The 18562-nt window shown below is 37.5% G+C and overlaps 1 protein-coding gene across 7 annotated transcripts in view; it reads right to left on the bottom strand.

The window, feature by feature from the left end:
• The window catches only part of TASP1 (taspase 1), a 274377-nt gene that overhangs the window by 150344 nt on the left and 105471 nt on the right, over positions 1 to 18562 (bottom strand). For all 7 annotated transcript variants that reach the window (XM_062203858.1, XM_062203863.1, XM_062203859.1 and 4 more), the window contains 2 exons: positions 7358 to 7477; positions 3215 to 3293 (listed from right to left, as the gene is read on the bottom strand). In XM_062203858.1, coding sequence (XP_062059842.1) covers positions 3215 to 3293; positions 7358 to 7477 — 199 coding nt within the window. The remainder of the gene's footprint in view (positions 1 to 3214; positions 3294 to 7357; positions 7478 to 18562) is intronic.

Here is an 18562-nt window from a genome sequence, read left to right as displayed (position 1 = left end):
TCATACTTTTAAACGCTATTTAGAGAAATTCCATGGTGAATAATCTTTTTGAAACAGTAAGCATCATTCTAAAGGAGGCTGGAAGCACACATGCATTTCTTCCTTTTTATTTGTTTATTACGCACTTAACATGTACAAGGCTCTATGCCAGGCACTCAGGAGACACAAATATACCTACAACCTTCCTTTCCTCAAGAGTTTATCTTACCACTTCAAGAAAACATGAAACAAGTTATTTTCACCAAAATAAATAAATAAATAAATAAATGCTGAGAATGAGAAAATCTTTACTATAGTTTAGAGTTCTAAAATATACTTTTTTTTATATTTTAAAATGTCTAGAATCAGGAGGTACATTAAAACTGATGGCTTCTTCCAGGCTGCCTCTGTAAACAAGGCATTGTTTCCATTTGTTGATCCTTCACAGTTAAGTGCGATGGTGGAACTACATGTGTTGAGCTCAAGTGTCATTTTAACAATATGTTTTGAAGGATTACTATATGACACAGACTTGAAATTTAAAGTGACTGTATACATAAGAAGGCATGCAAACAGCAATGAGGCATGACTTTGGTATCAGTGAAGCAAATACTTCTCATTGGGGGAACATCCCTGTTTGTTTCCCTGTAAAGCAACAACAATGGTTCAGTGCTGAGAAAGTAGTGTGTCATACTTTGATTGGTAGTCTTTTTTCACTCTCTGGTGGTATAAAAACAATATTATATCTTATAAAAGATAGCAACTTAAGATTCAATGGAATACAGTAAGCATTGAGCCCCTACTCTGGGCCAAGAAATGCACTAAGTGCTTTCCATATGTCAATTCATTCAATCCTCACAGCAATGACAGATCTTATTCCTGTTATATATACATCCCCTTACACAGGTTCCCCAGCTAGTCAGTCTGGAAGAATCTGCTCTGCTCCCTTGCTAGCAAGGCAAATTCCCACGATGCCAGACATTAGTCAGAGTTTGCAAGATCAGCTCCTGCCACCAAACCCCCCAATCATTCTTTCTCACCCAGTGATGAGAACAAGATGCTGGAGTTTATCCCTCAGGCTAATGACCAAATCGCCTGTCTAGCCTTGAGACAGCCCTGTCCTGACCATAACTAACCATCTTCTCTCCGCCTTTCAATTATCACCTTCCAAGATATATAAACCTAAAATGAAGGCCAGGTCTCTGGATTTTCTGCAATAGCCTAAGGCACAAGTCTTCTTTATTTTGGCCAAAAAATTGCAAAACTGTGTGCTCTACCTTCCTTATGACTTGGTCACCCAACTCTGCCATATGTTCCCATTGTCAATCTCATAACAGTCCCAGGAGAAACAAGAGTGATGCAATCACACAAAGTACCACAGAAATGACAAACCAGAGATCAAGCATATTGATATGTATAAATAGAATATGGCTCCCAATCTCATAGAGCAGTTTGAACCCCAAAGCGATAAGCTGGTGGTTCCAGGGGTGGAAAACACTTAATGAGAGGTTCTCAGGTCATTATGAGGGGTGACCCCAGAAGGTAGTTCCCACAATAGTATCATTATAGAGCCTGAGTTGGCATAACTGTTTCTCCCTCCCTCCCTCCCTTCTTTCTTCCTCCCTCCCTCACTGCTTCTGGCTCACCTTTCTCTGTTCATGTTCTGCCTTTCTCATCCACCACCCTCACCAGATGTCCAATTGATGAGACTGCCTGATCTTGGATTGCAAATCTCTAAAACTATAAGCCAAAATAAACCTTCCTTCTTGGGTAGCTTCTCTCAAGTATTTCTCACAGCAGTGCAAAGCTGACTAATATATCTATCATCCTCAGGTTCTCTGGACAGTGGGTAGCATTAAACTCGGGGGAGAAAATGTAACATGACAAGCTGGGTACCCAAGGTAAAAGGTTATACTGGATGTCATGATCTGAATGAAACTACCTTCAACTAATACAGAATGGGGAGGCCGGCGCCGCGGCTCAATAGGCTACTCCTCCGCCTGCGGTGCCAGCACACCGGGTTCTAGTCCCGGTAGGGGCGCCGGATTCTGTCCCGGCTGCTCCTCTTTCAGTCCAGCTCTCTGCTGTGGCCCGGGAGTGCAGTGGAGGATGGCCCAAGTGCTTGGGCCCTGCACCCGCATGGGAGACCAGGAGAAGCACCTGGCTCCTGGCTTCGGATCAGCGCAGTGTGCCAGCCGCAGCACGCTGGCCACAGTGGCCATTGGAGGGTGAACCAACGGCAAAGGAAGACCTTTCTCTCTCTCTCTCTCTCTCTCTCTCTGTCCACTCTGCCTGTCTTAAAAAAAAAAAAATACAGAATGGGGAAGGGGGAAAGACTTCCATCTAAATTTTAGCTTTACTCATCCATTGCACTCTACTTAAGAGTTTCAAACCCATAAAATATGTTCTTATTCCAACTTCTACATCACCAACTTAAAAGGGGAAAACATGGGTGGACAACTCCCAAGGAGACTGAATCTCTTTTCCTAAATGCGTTGGTCAGGCACGCTCTCACGATTTTGTTTTTAAACAGACTCCAGTTCACCTAACATCTGGATTTGAGAGTTATTTCTTGATATCTAAACAACAAACTAACTCTTTGAGCAAAATATTGAATAAAAATAAAATCAACACAACAGTTAACATCAACTATGGCTGCTTTGAGAAAATAAAAATGAAATAATGAATTTATCTATTTTAGACTTGCTTGTTCATAAACATAATTTTCCACAGACACAGGGCCATAGTTTCATTCGATGACCAATTTGTGAATTTTATATGTGTCAAGATTTCCATGGCCTGTCAATAAGAAATTAATAATTAACCTGAAAATTGTTACATTATGCTCATCTCTTCAAAAATTAAATATTACAAAACAATTTTTACCAATTATATAAATATGGCTTAGATTCAACATTAATTCATGTTTAGATTTCACCTGATAGGCCAGGATCTCATAATCCTATTTTTCCACTGATGGAAGGACCTAGGTTGGGAGGCTGCTGCGATAAGCAGGCAGGGGATACAGGTTTACACATTTGTTAGCAAAGAATATGCAAGATGATGCTGAACAATCCTTACAAGCTCCCAAACACTAAAGATCTTTCATGGTTCAATTCTTTTGTCTACACAGTCCCTTAGCATATGCTTAATATTTATTAAAAATATGGCTTTTAATCATTAAATGACTGGTAAAGTTGAAGTTGTGAAAAATGGTCATGAAAGCAGCAAATACCTGAGGTACTCACAGCTGTGGAGTAGGGATTATGAGCTCCAGTATTTTCAGCCCAGCAGCCACATCCATAAAGAGCAGCCTGGAAAAAAACAAAAACAGAATATTTCAGAAATATCATATGCAAGTATAAGTTTTCAACAAAAGACAAAAATCATGCCCATCCAACAAAACCTGGTTTAATAAGAATGAGTAACATGTAGGTTATAATGCCAGATGTTGAACAAGAACTACCCCAAAAACGGGCTTAACTATTAAAACAGAAGACCCCTTGAAATCAATGTGTTTGCCCTATAATAACAGTTCTCAAACTTGGTATATTGAATTACTTGGGGAGTTGCCCGAAAAGAATCCCAGAGATTCCGATTAAGTGTCTGGAGGAAGTCTGGGACTAGAAGCAGAACATGGCCTGTGTGCTTGGGCCCTTGCATCCACATGGGAGCCCAGATGAAGCTCCTGGCTCCTGCCTTTGGCTCAGCCCAGCCCCAGCCACTGCAGTCATCTAGGGAGTGAATCAGCAGATAGAAGACATTGTCTTTCTCTCTCTCTCTCTCTCTCCCTCCCTCCCTCCCTCCCTGTAACTCTTTCAAATAAAAAAAAAATCTTTAAAAAATAATTTTCTTCAAGTCTGTGGAGGTTGCCTTTCTAGAAAACAATATTTCTGTTTTCCATTTAAGAAAATCCCCTTCTTAATTTCATAACCTAAAGATCACTTCTTTCTTAACTAACTGAAATTGGTTAGCCTGAGATAGTAATAGATAGGATAAAAAAAAAAAATCAAAGGTTGTTCTTTTCTTATGCAGTTCTTTTCTTAAGAAAGTCTACAGGGGCCAGCACTGTGGTGTGGTAGGTTAAGCATCTGCCTGGGGCGCTGGCATCCCACATGGGCACTGGTTCAAGTTCCCACTGCTTCACTTCTGATCTAGCTCTAGCTGATGGCCTGGGAAAGTAGAAGATGCACCAGGAAGAAGCTCCTGGCTCCTGGCTTCAGGGTAGCCTAGCTCTGGCCACTGCAACCATTTAGGGAGTGAACCAACAGATGAAAGACCTCTCTCGCTGTCTCTCCCTCTCTCTTTCTCTGTAACTATGCCTCTCAAATAAAGAAATAAAGCTTAAAAAAAAAAAAAGACAAATGCCTATGATTTATCCAAAAAAAGGTCTTAAAAAAAATAAAGAAAGCCTACAAAAACAAATTTAAAAAAGCAACTTTCTTTTTGGTAGTAAAATTGTAGTAAAAGTATTATCATGTAGTAAAAAGGAGAAAATATAAATAATGATATTATTATTATGTTCTCTGGGTCACAGTTTAAATACCCAACTCATGGTATTGACATGGGATTATGTAAAGTAAGAAATCTGTTGTACATAGAAGGTACTTAATAAACAGTAATTATATTTATTATTAGAGACTATGATACATAATCTAATGCATTATATCACTTTAATCTTCTAGAACTTTTGCAAGACAGGTAGTTATCCCCATTTTAGAATTGTGGAAAGTGGAGCTCAAATGAGTAACTTATTCAAAGAAAGAGGAATAGTAATTGAGAAGGTGGGATTAGAATAAAATTTTATCTGAAGCCAAAGTCTACACCTTTCACCATCAAACTCACCTACCTATTTGTGTGTGACAGTGAAATGCAGTAATTCTTTTCTCATGTTCAACTTATAAATCCTTTTTTTTAAAAAAAAAGACATTATTTATTTGAAAGGCAAAGTTACAGAGAGTCAGAAGCACAGAGAGGGAGGTCTTCCATCTGCTGATTCACTCCCCAAGTGGCCACAACGGCCCGACCTGGGCCAATCTGAAGCCAGGAGCTTCTTCCAGGTCTCCCAAATGGGTGCAAGGTCCCCAAAGACTTGGGCTATCTTCTACTGCTTTCCCAGGCCAGAGCAGAGAGCTGGATGGGAAGTGGGGCAGCCAGGACTTGAACCAGTGCTCATATGGGATGCTGGCACTGCAGGTGGCAGCTTCACCTGCTACACCAGAGCACCAACGCCCCTCAAGTTGTAAATTCTAATCAAAGTTAAAGAAGTCCTATTTTAAATTGTCACTCTCCATCTTCAGTGCTATCACACGTTGAGAGAAGCATAAAATACTAAAATTTTTAAATAGTTCATTTGTGCATTTAAAAGTGTCTTGTTTCACCACATTAATAAAATAATAATTAGCCTGTGATATAACTTGCTTTTGTATGGGGTTCATTCTGTTCTGATTGCCAAAAAGAATTGTTCTTTGCCTCCTATCGGTACATCTATTTTTCCAGGCCTATTATATCTTCTGTATCCAAAAAATCTAATCAAAATAAACAACTGTATTTTCCTGTAAGCATTTTTATTTCTTTTCTCCACACCCTTCCCTTATTTTTCCGCTCTCACAAGCTATGCATTCATAAAGTAGTCAGGTGGGGCAAAACAGCATTTACATTTTACGGAAGTTTTTCTTTTTCCATGATTTTCCCACAGGCAGTGACAGATTCATTTCAAGATCATTAGATGTAAGATCCTAATACAAACCAGAACTATCCTTAGCTATATTGTTATTTTGCTAACCAAAACAAACAGAAAACAGTGAGAAAGTTATGGGAATTACAATGCAATGAAGGCTGCTCTGTTAGCTTTTCTCTTTCCTTCTCTACTAGACCATCCAAAGCTAATATAGCAAGCATTATTTTTTTATTTCAAACTTAAAAAACACATAGGATCTTAAAATTTGAATAACACCATGACCAAAGGCTTTTATCGTGAACTCAAAACGTTATACATGAGCTAGTTCTGTGGCATAGCAGATAAAGCCACTGCCTGCAGTGCAAGCATCCCATATGGGCACCGGTTTGACTCCTGGCTGCTCCACTTCTCATCCAGCTCTCTGCTATGGCCTGGGAAAGCAGCAGAAGATGGCCGGAGTGCTTGGGCCCCTGCACCCACATGGGGGACCTGGAGGAAGCTCCTGGCTCCTGGCTTCGGAAGCCGTTGTAGCCACTTGGGGAATGAACCAGTAGATCGAAAATCTCTCTGTGTCTCTGCCTCTCTGAAACTCTGCCTTTCGAATAAATAAATAAATTTTTTTAAAAAATTATATACATGTTCAGCAATCCTTGCCCATAAATTCCCTTGTACAGTAGACAAAGAACAGCACAAAATTAATTATTCATCTCTTCTCCTATTCCCTAGGAGTGTAAGTGGCTTATCCACACAAATAGCTGATCAAGAACCATCACTTGGGGTTTTGCAAATATATCCTCTATGACCTGAATCAATGTACTTCAACTATTTGATAACTACCATATCCAAATCAACTGTTAAACTGACTTTTCTTCAAATATGAGAGACACAAAGCATACCAAGCCATACTCCCACATGTAAGACCCAAGATCCAATAACTGACTTTAAATATATGCCTTGCAACTAGTAGAGAGTCTGATTCATTTGTTTACTCAAAGATTATTTATTATGCCCATTATGTGCCAAATTGGTTTATATTCAGAAAGCTAATCAAATGGACTGTCAAATTTCATTCTCAGCATAAAACTAAAGATTAGATATGGTGCAAAGAGGACATGAATTGAAGAAGTGAACAAATTTCACATAAATTAAATTCTCATTTCTGATGTCTTAAGTGGTATCATGTGGTGGCAACCTCAAATATTGATTATTCTACAAAAATGGCTGATATGCTTCACCAGAGATAGATGTACAGGGTCAAAATGTTGCTGATCCTTGAATTAAAAAAATAAAAATATAACTCTGAAATCATTTTTCTACCTCAAAAACAATCAGGTGGAGCTCACTCCTAAAGAGAGTGACATTTACATGGGGGAAAAAATGGAAATAAATACATTTATTAAATGTCTACTAAACACCAAGCCAGTGCTCAGTCTGTTAAAGGCAGTGAAGCTAGAGTTACTGACTATAAAGCTCGGGAAGAACCACATTACTGTAAGATAGGTTTTTGGTGTTTTTTTTTTTTTTTTTTTTTTTAAGAAAGAAGCTATAAAAGTGATATGGCTGATGATTTATACCAGAAAAACATTAAGCAATAATGATACTATTTTTTTTTCTAAAGAAAAAAAGAGTTTCTACTTATTTAAACACTGTGGGCTAGGAAATTCCATGTTTTACTTTTAAAACCCATTGATTACTTACCTGGCCAACTCTCCCTGGATGTTTCAGGGCCAAACCTCCACTGGAGACAGCAGCAGCAACATTCCCTTCATGGTCCACAACCACGGCGCCCACCGTGTCCAAAGTGCCTGAGTCATTTTCCTGGAAGGCATAAAAGGCAGGTATTCACCAGGCCTAGTGTGGGACAGTCTGATACAACTGCATGGCACTTTTCCGCATAGTCATAACACAACAGAATCTGAACTACTCCTGAAGTGAAACATTGAGTAATCTCGAATTATCCACTGCTAAGTCACCATTTATACCCTATTTAAGTAAAAATATATTTTCCACTGAACAAAATATGTCTCCTTGCTTTTCTAAAACACTTTGTTTTTCTCCTTAAGATTAATGTGTGTTTATACTAGAGGAAAAAGAAAATGAGCTTTTTAAACTATTAATAAAGCACTGTGGCATAGCGAGTAAGGCCATCACCTGTGACACTGGCATCCCATATGGACACCAGTTTGAGCTCTGACTACTCCACTTGGAATCCAGCTCCCTGTTAATGCACCTGGCAAAGCAGCAGACAGCCCAAGTGCTTGAGCCTCTGCACCCACATGGAAGATCTGGAAGAAGCTCCTGATTCCTGGCTTCAGCCTGGCCCAGGCCCAAGCTGTTGCAGCCATTTGGGGGAGTGAACCACTGGATGGAAGAAATATCCTCCCAATCCCCCCACCTCTGTGTGTGTGTATGTGTGTGTATGTCATCTTCTCTCTGTGTAACTCTTTCAAATAAATAAAAATAAATCTTTAAAAAATAAAAACTTCAAAAAGCAATGCATTCAGCCAATTAAATTGGAAAAAATCGGCTATGCTATCATTTTCTCTCATAATTTTCTGCTTGTAAGAAACTTTACAGTAAGCTCTCATCTGCTGTTTCAATAATATGCCTGTGAACTTTATGGCAGAAAGCCGTATGTTCCTGGGAGGCATCTTTATGTCCATGTTCATCACAGGACCCACACTTAACGTATATTACACTTAGTAACTACAAGCAGCTGTGTGCTACCCACAAGGTTCAGCAATGCAAGAAAGAAACTGGACAAAAATGACATATTCAGGGGCAATGGGGGGTTCATGAAAAAAATTTTTGTTGCATAATTAAAAGAGGGAGGTAGTGTAGGTCTTAGGATTAATCAGCAGCCATGTTAGTTTGTAATGTTATTAAACTAAGGCAATGGGTTTCAAACCATGGCCCAGTGTCTTGGACCACACCCTTAACCCCAGTACGCGATAGCCAGGCACAACCCCAAGTTTAACAAGAGCCATTTCCCCTCGTATACATTTTATTGCTCATACAGGGCTGACTTTGACAGAGAAAGCTTAATTTGTTGAAGTGACTACTATATTTCTGCCATAGTTTGAATATTTGACACTCAAACTCAAAAATTTAATCCCCAAAATCTTACTAAAAGAGTGTTAACTGGGCAGTGCAATGGGCTAAGCCACCACTTAGAGGACACAGATATGCCATATCTCCTACTGGTTTGAATCCTAGTCATTCTGCTTCCAATCAAGTTCCCTGCTAATGTGCCTGGGAAATAGCAGATGATGGCTCAAATAGTTGAGTTCCTACCACCCATGTGGAAGACCCAGATGGAGTAACCTGGCTCCTAGCTTCAGCATAGCCCAGGCCCAGATGTTGTAGCCATTTGAGGAGTGAACCAGCAGATGGAAGATCTCTCTCCCTCTGCCTTTCAAATAAATCTAGCTTTCTAAACAAAGAGTTAGAAAGTTAAAGCAATTGTGTTTGGCCCTGAAGAAGGGATTAGATTGAATTAGGTTGTTGGGGCATGAGTCGATCCTGATGGCTTTGTAAGAGGCCAAAATACATAAATGCACACATACCCTGTCTCTTGCCATGTGATATTCTGTGCCACCTAGGACACCATCAAATAAGGCTCCCTAGATTTTGCATTTCCAGAACCAGGAGCCAAAATAAACCTCCTTTCCTTACCAAGTTAGGCTGCCTCAGGTATTTTTAATCATAAACTGTCTATCTCTTTGAAAGATTCACTTATTATTTATTTGAAAGACAGAGTGACACAGAGAAAGAGAGAAAGAAAGGTGGGATGGCAGGAACCCAAGTATTTGGGCCATTATCCGCTGCCTCTCAGACTCATTAACTGGAAAGTAGACCAGCCAGGACTCAAACCAGGCACACCAACACAGGATGCAGGCAAATGTGGGGAAGCTTAACCACCATGCTGCAATAAGTGCCCTCTAAGTTCTGCTTTAACCAAAGCAATAGGAAGTCTAGCCAATGGGTCATGACTATACCCCAGAATACCACAATTCTGTTCATGGCAGACAATCAGGATATATTTATTCATTAATTAATATGCAATATAGCTGCATTCCTGGTGTTAGAAAATAAGTTCAATATGTGATTATGTATATCATGCCTCTCCAGTGTCAAGGTCAGTCTTCCACTTTGTTTTCCAAATCTGAAAATCTGCAAATACAAAAACTGCCACTATCTTAAGGAAGATGTAACAATAACCAAGTTCAAGTGAGAAAGGAAAAATCTTAATTCCAGAAAAGATAAATAACCATAAGAGTAATTACTTTAAAGGTCAACATTCATTTTACTATGCCAATAAACAACTTCTAATTCTTTGTGTTGTTGCAACCTCTAATTCTTTGTGTTGTAGAGAAGCATCTGTTCCTTGTCCAGAGGTTTTCGATCTTCTATAGAAGGGCTTCTCAAATTTCTATGTGCGTAAAATCATCTGAAGAGTGCGGATAGCTCTGTGGCGTAGCAGGTAAAGCCGCCTCCTGCAGTGCCAGCATCCCATATGGTTGCTGGTTTGAGTCCCAGCTGTTCTACTTCCAATCCAGCTCTCTACTACGGCCTAGGAAAGCAGTGGAAGGTGGCCCAAGTCCTTGGGCCCCTGCATCCAAGTAGGAAACCCGGAAGAAACTCCTGGCCCCTGGCTTCAGATCAGCGCAACTCTAGGCTGCTGCACCCAACTGGGGAGTGAACCAGCAGATGGAAGACCTCTCTCTCTCTCTCTCTCTCCCTCTCTCTCTCCCTCCCTCTCCCTCTCCCTCTTCCTTTCCCTCCCCTCCCTCTCCCTCCACCTCTCCTTCTCTCTCTGTGCAACTCTTTCAAATAAATAAATAAATCTTTAAAAAAATCATCTGAAGAATTTGTTTATAGGTAGATTCTGATGGAGTAGTCTGGAAACTGGCCAACACTGTACATCTAACAACCTTCTGGATAATGCTGATGCTGGTTCACGGACCACCCTTTAACAAACAACATCTGATAGCATCTTACTCCATGGTATAATTATCAACCAAATATCTGTTCCATTCATCCCGAGGCAAGTAATACTATAGGCACAAATATGAAAGGGACACATAAAATATCTAAAGACTAACATAATGCCAGCATAAAATATTTAAGTTATAAGTTCTAGGGTCGGAGTTGTAATGGAATGTGTAAAGTCAGTGCCTGTAACACCAGCATCCCATGTGGGCATTGGTTCATGTTCTGACTGCTCCACTTCCAATCCAGGTTCCTGCTAAGGTGCCTTGGAAAGCACAGGAGGATGGTCCAAGCGCTTGGGTCCCTGAACCCATGTGAATATCCCAGAAGAGGCCCCTGGTTCCTGGCTTCAGTCTAGCCCAGCCCAAGCCATTGAGGCCATTTGGGAAGTGAACCAGCGGATGGAAGATCTCTCTCCCACTCTCTCTGCCTGTCTGTGTCTGTCTGTCTCTCTCTCTCTAGTTGTGCTTTTCATATAAATAAATCTTAAAAAAAAAGATTAAAGTTTTACCATCTTAGCAATCAACTGACAGCATATACCACTATCATACTACAACAGACAAACTGTTTAAAGTGTTTTAAAGTGCTGATCCTATTTACATTTTTAGAAGAAAAGACAACTTTCATACAAATAAACACTACAAAATAAATTTTCCAAAAAAATTAACAAACAAGTCAAGAAATGATTTTTAATGATTATTTTGGAAAGTGTTATGTTTTTCTTGAGGGGTATATACCAATATTTTTGCCTTTATTCGTTATTGTAAAACTTTAGGAAGTTTTGCACACTTTTCCCTAGTCTACACACATATAAAGTAACTGTCTTCATCTGTCTTTCCAGAGAACAATCAGTGCTTCTGGTGAATAATCAAATACAGCTTTCATCATATTTTACCTTCTGAACACTTAAGGAAGGTCATTCCTTTTTTTAAAGTTTTTTTTTTAATTGACATAAATAATTTTATATATTAATAGTGTACAACATAATGTTTTCACAGGTATATACTGTGGAATGGCAAAATCAAGCTCATTAACATATGCATCGCCTTACATACTTGATCATGTTTATAATTAGAAAGCTTAAAATCTCAAAAATTGGAGCTGGAACTATGGAACAAAGGGTTAAGCTGCCACCTGTGACACCAGCATCTCATATGGGCACCAGTTTGAGTCCCAGCTGCTCTGCTTCTGATTAGCTCCCTGCTAATGTGCCTGGGCAAGCAGCAGCCGATGGCCCAAGTGCTTGGGGCCCTGCCAGACCCAGGTGTAATTCCAGACTGCTGGATCTGGTCTGGCCTGGTCACTGGGGCCATTAGGAAGTAAACCGGAGGACAGAAGATTCCTCTTTGTCTCTCCTTCTCTATCTGTAACTCTACCTTTCAAATAAATAAATGAAATCTTAAAAACAAAATCTTCTCAATGTATTAGTTTTCATTTACAAATTGCAACTGTAATTCTTTCTAATGAATCTAAAAATCAATTTTACATTGCAAATCTGTAACATATACACAATGGTATACAAAGGGACTTCAAAAAGTTCATGGAAATGGAATTAAAAGATAAGGTTATGCTAGTACAATAAAAAATTTCATGCACAATTAGGGTCTTTAAAAAAGTTCAATAACATGCATATCATAAAAAAAACCATTCATAGATTTCAAGGTTTTTACATAAAAATTGACTTATCTTTTAATTCCATTTTCATGAACTTTTTGAGGTAGTCTTTATGTTATCTGTAAAGCAATTTTTCCTAGCATTTCAGTCAGAATACTGTGAACAATAAAAGTTCTCATGTTTAACCAAACTCCTCTTGAAAGATACAAAAATTAATGTCTGTATACCTGGATTATACATAGATGGATTTACTATAACTTGATTTTCAAAAATGAAAAATCATGTAAAAAATAGAGAATCCTGTTACAAATTAAGCTAAATAGTCCAGAGGGCCTACAACACCTGCAAAAATCAGAATTACTTCATAAATATTCAAGAATTAGTTCACAGGCTTCACATACTGCAGAGCAAATTTAAAGATGATGAAGTAATATTTAAGCATTTTTATGAAGTGCAGATAAATTGACTAAAAGATAAACATTGGTATTTCGGCTATAATAATTTCACAGAGCTCATTTGTACAGGAATGAAATCTTAGAAAGGTTGAAAAACACACAATACTGTTACTATGCAGAGCTACCATTACACTCTTACACTCCATAAATACTTAAAAATAAATGCACCACACAGATACACATACCTATTGTCCTCGGCTGAAACATGTTATTCATATTACATTTGTGATAAAATTGTGACTAAAAAGCAACTGCATATAGTTCCCTTAAGGATAAACACAAATACACAAAGTTGGCAGAAATATTGCATGTATTACAGAAAACACTGAAATAAGACTTTCTTGAAGTAACCAATAAATTAGTAGTCATTATTTTATTTCTCTGCTCCAAATTAGAAACAGTTATTACACACTGATTGTAAAAGCTCAACTAAATAATGTGTGTAAACTACTTAATAAGGAATAAATTCTTTAAAGTTACGGTGCTTCCCATCAGAAAAGCAAGCCTCTAACCTATTCTCTAAAAATGAAATCTATAAGAGGCACCACCTTTCACACTTATCTTAGTCACTTGAACATTCTTATGTACAAAATAATCAAACAGCAAATGGTTAAAATACAAGAATAAATTTCAAATGTATAAAACTGGTATCTCATGTTTATAATTGGTATATCATGGCAATACCCTAATATGATAATAAAGATGGAAATATACCTTTTGATATACCAAACTCTCCTTTTGATATAAATAAAAATATCTTTGTTAGATTTCAGAGCAACATTAAATCTAGCATGGGCTTCCACTTGAGAAGGCAAATGACATATGCCCTGCATGGCAATACAATAATGTCACCATAAATCTTTAACATCTTTGAATTTCTCAAACACAGAAGATGACTATGGCTACAGGAGATCTGGACCTGGTTCTATGCCCATGCCTCCCAAATCAGCCCCCAACAAATAGGGCCACTATGGGATAGAGAAGATCCAATGTGTTTAAACAAAGAATAATTTAGCAAGAATTATCTATTAACATGTAGCTGGATTGGCTGGATCCAGGAAAAACCTGGATACAAGAACACCCAATGATCTTTCTCTTCCCCTTTAGAAAATCACCTTCTGATGCTCAACAACAATAAATGATGTTTCTTATAAACTACATATAGTCAAGATGTCCATTCTGAATCTTTCATTTCCTTGGTTTAGTAAGTACATGGTAAATATCTTTGCAGTACTACACAAGTTAGTGTTGGACATTATTTGGAAAAAAATGTAATCGTTTACTATATAAAAATGTTTACATGATTTATTTCCTAAATCACTCACCAGAATTAACAGAAACTTTTTCAGCCTAAAATAAAAATGAAATGGGTAAGCCACATTTTAAGGGTATTTATTCTGACTAGAGCTTTCATTATAAATTCGTATCATAACAAAGTTCCAAAAGATTACCTAGGGCCGGTGCCGCAGCTCACTAGGCTAATCCTCCGCCTGTGGCGCTGGCACCCCAGGTTCTAGTCCCGGTCTGGGTGCCGGATACTGTCCCGGTTGCCCCTCTTCCAGTCCAGCTCTCTGCTGTGGCCCAGGAAGGCAGTGGAGGATGGCCCAAGTGCTTGGGCCCTGCACCTGCATGGGAGACCAGGAGAAGCACCTGGCTCCTGGCTTCGGATTGGCGCAGTGCGCCGATGGTAGCGGCCATTTGGGGGGTGAACCAATGGAAGGAAGACCTTTCTCTCTGTCTCTCTCTCTCACTGTCTAACTCTACCTGTCAAAAAAAAATTACCTAAAAATTCTAAACACCCTAAAGACAACAAAGGGCAGTATTTTCCAACTGGTAGAACTCCCACACAGTGATATGAGGTTTGAGGCATTAAAGATGGAACACGTAATGGTTTAATCTTAGTTGTTAAGATACTCTCTCAAATAATAGATTGTGGGATTTTTCTCTTTAAAATGGAACTTAAAGAGGAATTTAAAATGGAATTGTCTTGAGAGCCTCAGTGTGCAAATCAAGGGAGTAGGTGTAAGTGATGGCAAAGATCACAAGAACATACTCATGACTTGTACATTGTAACAGAAAAATAAGATCATAAAAGTAGTTCTATGCAACTTTCAAATCAGTTTAATTCTTATTCATATGTGACTTAATTAATATTTTTAACTGATACTCAGAATGAACCACAGGTGAGGACAGTAAACCTAGGATATACTAGAGTTGAAATAAAAATTAAGTTACGAATGATAACTCTGACAAGCTCCTTAAGACAATATGAAATAGATATGCATTTATCTTATACAAATACATATAGAATATATCTCAAAAACTTTAAAAATCAGCTAAAAGTATAATTATGAATATACACAAATTGGTTTATTTGTCTTGAATAATCATAATTTTACAATTTTACGTCAAAATTTTAAATTTTACATTAAATATGAATCTACCTATGACCCAACAACTAAATCCCTATGTATTTACTTACTAGACATCAAAATAAATACAACAAAAAGACTGTCAAAGATGGTCACATCTTTCTTTTCAACAGCCAAAACCTAGAAATAACCCAAATGTCTACCTACAAGGAAATAAGCAAACAAAGCATGATATAATTAGTAGTGAAGAACTGCTCAGCAATAGAAAGGAAATAGTAGTATGCACAACAATATGGACAGTCTTTCACACACAGGAAAAGCAGCTGGACACAAAAAAGCAAACAATACATGACTCCTTTTACACAAGGTTTTATAATTGATAAAACTACTCTATGGTAGAAAGAATGAGACAAAAAAAATGTTGTCTTGGGGATAGCCAGAGGCAATCACTATAAAGGGGCATTAGGAAAGTTTCTGGAATAATCTAACATATTATCCTAAAGAACACACCAAAGAATTCAAAACATCAGACTATACACAAATTTTCCAAGTTTTGCTATTGTTATGAGACATATTTAACACACATTTAATTGTAAGCAAACAGAAAAAGAGATGATGAAAAATATGAGCAACATAGTACAAGATATGAAGGAGAGAAGGTCTAATCTATATTTAACTAAAGAGAATAGACAAAATAAAGAAGAGAAGAGAAAATGTCTCAAGTCTTGCATAGCTGATGGAAAACAAGAAATCAGACCCCCAGGAAAGCAGAGAGAAAGGAAAGGAACCAGATAGAAAAGTCTCCTACAGCAAAATGACAGTCAAATTTCCAAAAGCCCAATCCAACATTAGAAGCTAGAAAAGCACTTTATACCTTCAGACACTCAATGAATCCTTGTTGAATGGATAGATGAATAAATAAACAATACTCTCCAAAAAGAAGAAAAACAATCCAAGAAAGACATTCAGGCATGCAACAAGGAACGAGAAAGCACATAAAATACCAGACCTGCAAGTAAATCCAAACTGATACTGTTTTAATGTCTTACTGGGATGTCAGATCCCAATCTGACATTTTAAACCTAACTATATGTTACATCCCATTTTAAACCTAACTATATGTTATTTATAATAGATACACTGAAAGCATGAAGATATGGAAAAGTTGAAAGTTAACAGAATGATGACATCCAAATGGGAACAAAAATGCACAATGAATAATAAAAATATAATGACATCTCAGAACTTGTAGGATACAGTAAAAGCAGTACTTAGAGGAAAATTTATACCCAAAATGCTGACATGAGAAAGGCAACAAAAATTAATTAAGCTGGCTATCCAATTAAGAATTTACAGAACAAGATAAACACAAAGAAAGTGGAGATAAAATGAACTCAATAAAAAGTAAGTATTAAATAGAGATTTAAAAAAGCAAAGTTGGTTTCATGAGAAAACTACTTGCTGAGTGAATTAAATGACTGAATTCCATCTAATGGGCAATAATTTTCTCTATGTGTCAACCTCTCAGCAAAGGCCACTCCCTCTCTCCTGCTTTCTCCTCTAACACTAGCCTTGGATCTCTTAAATAATGGATACTGGCCTCTCTGCCTCATTTGCATTTGTCTAGCACAAATGTCACTTTCTGCCATTATCTCCTACTCCCACCGTAAACATTAAAATACTGCCCATATTCAAGTCCTGGGTCTTCAAATAACTCAAAAAAAAGTTTCCTGGATCACCTCCTAACCACATGTGAGACTCCTGTGTTTTTAAACCCCGTTAAATATGTGGTATGCTTCCCGATCAGAGAAAACATAACATGGGTTTGTTCTAGGACCTTTTGCAGCTTCTCTTGCCCTTCATGCGCCTGTAAGCAACAAATAACAGTTTCATGAAATTAATATTTTTAAATTAAACCTCATCAGTAACTACATCTTGTTCAGTTTGTATGCATAATACAAACTCGGCCTACGTAATACAGTTTTCCTATTACCTCATATGTTTCTTTCTGGTTATTTCATACTTATATCTTCCTTAAATGTAATGCTTCTGGAACGTCACTTCTAAATCAGTCCTTTCTCAAAGCACATCACTAAACAACTCTCATAAAATCTTTGTTTGGTCCCCATAATAACCAAATTCAAGTCCTGACTCATTTCTCACAATATGAGAGCAATCTTAACTTTAGAAGTTTTTCCATGCCCTTTGGTCTACTATTCAAAACAAACTTCTAAGGCTCTAACCATCAAACACTAAGCCTCTCACTTTCTCTATAAAGGAATTATATATCATGATATTGGTCACATATTCCTTATTTAATGTTTTCTTCTGATAACACTTCTTGACTGCCTTCTCATCCCCAGGGGTCATTTGACTTTCATTCTTGACAAATTCAATTTGCTTTAATTCCAAATTTTCTTGACTTCCTAAAAGCTCTAATAAGTAATAACCAGACTACAGTTTAGTTTCAGCTTTGTTTTTTTTCAACTAGAGAGCAAGGCACCTTCTATAATCAGTCATCACCATCTAGGAAACGTATTCAAGAGAAAAGGAGAGTATCAAGATTATTTAGTAATTTTACTTCCTGAAGGCATATGGATAGTACTTTAGGGAGAGATAGAAAAACATACAACCAATGTATTCACTAATAGGATATGAATTCATTACCTGGGCAAATTAAAAAGCACATAAATAAGCAAGCTAAGTCCTTGCTAATTAAACAGACAGCTACAAAGTCTCTTTATAAGAGCAGGCAACCTTTTTCAATTTACTTGTCCAATTTGGCTCTTTCTAGGAACACCTGGCCGTGGTCTGGACCTCTGGTCTTTCTTTCATTTTAGGGCATACATTTACCTTCTCTGGATAAAATTACACTTTTTCTTTTAAATACCAGAGCTCCAATGGCCTTTGAACTGAGTCTTAAAGCAGTGGGGAATAACAGATAAAGGACTAGAAGGTAACACAGACAATCTGGATTCCATTCCTGCCACTGAAACACCATGAAAATTGGGATGGGTCACTTAACCTGGTTTTAAAGTCGACCCTCTTGAGACTGAAGAATAATATTTGACAATGACTTTACCAATAAAGTAATAAGTTGCTTTTATTGACCTGAGATTTTTTAAAGTAAAGCATATCTGTTTGGCCATATAATTAACCACAAAAATTGTTATTCAAAATTATAAATACATAACAACTAAATATAAGAATATTAAAAAACCAAAAAGGAAGAAAAAACACCCTTTCTCTTTTTGTTCCTCAATAGATTAAAATCTTTTTAGAAAGTAGAAAAAAATTAAAGAATTCAAAGAGTAGGAAAGCAGCCTCCAATACATTTAAAGATATGAAATACTATCTAAGTTAATTATGACAGTACTGTATCTAGAAAATGAAATATTCAAATTAACCTCAGTGGTGTTTTCAGAGACTTTCAACATTCAAACTCCTGTGTATAATGCAAATAGCCACCA

Source organism: Lepus europaeus, chromosome 10 (assembly GCF_033115175.1).
Source record: "Lepus europaeus isolate LE1 chromosome 10, mLepTim1.pri, whole genome shotgun sequence".
NCBI lineage: Eukaryota > Metazoa > Chordata > Mammalia > Lagomorpha > Leporidae > Lepus > Lepus europaeus.
The sequence above is the reverse complement of the archived record's forward strand: the minus strand, read 5'-3'. Positions and strand labels throughout refer to the sequence as shown.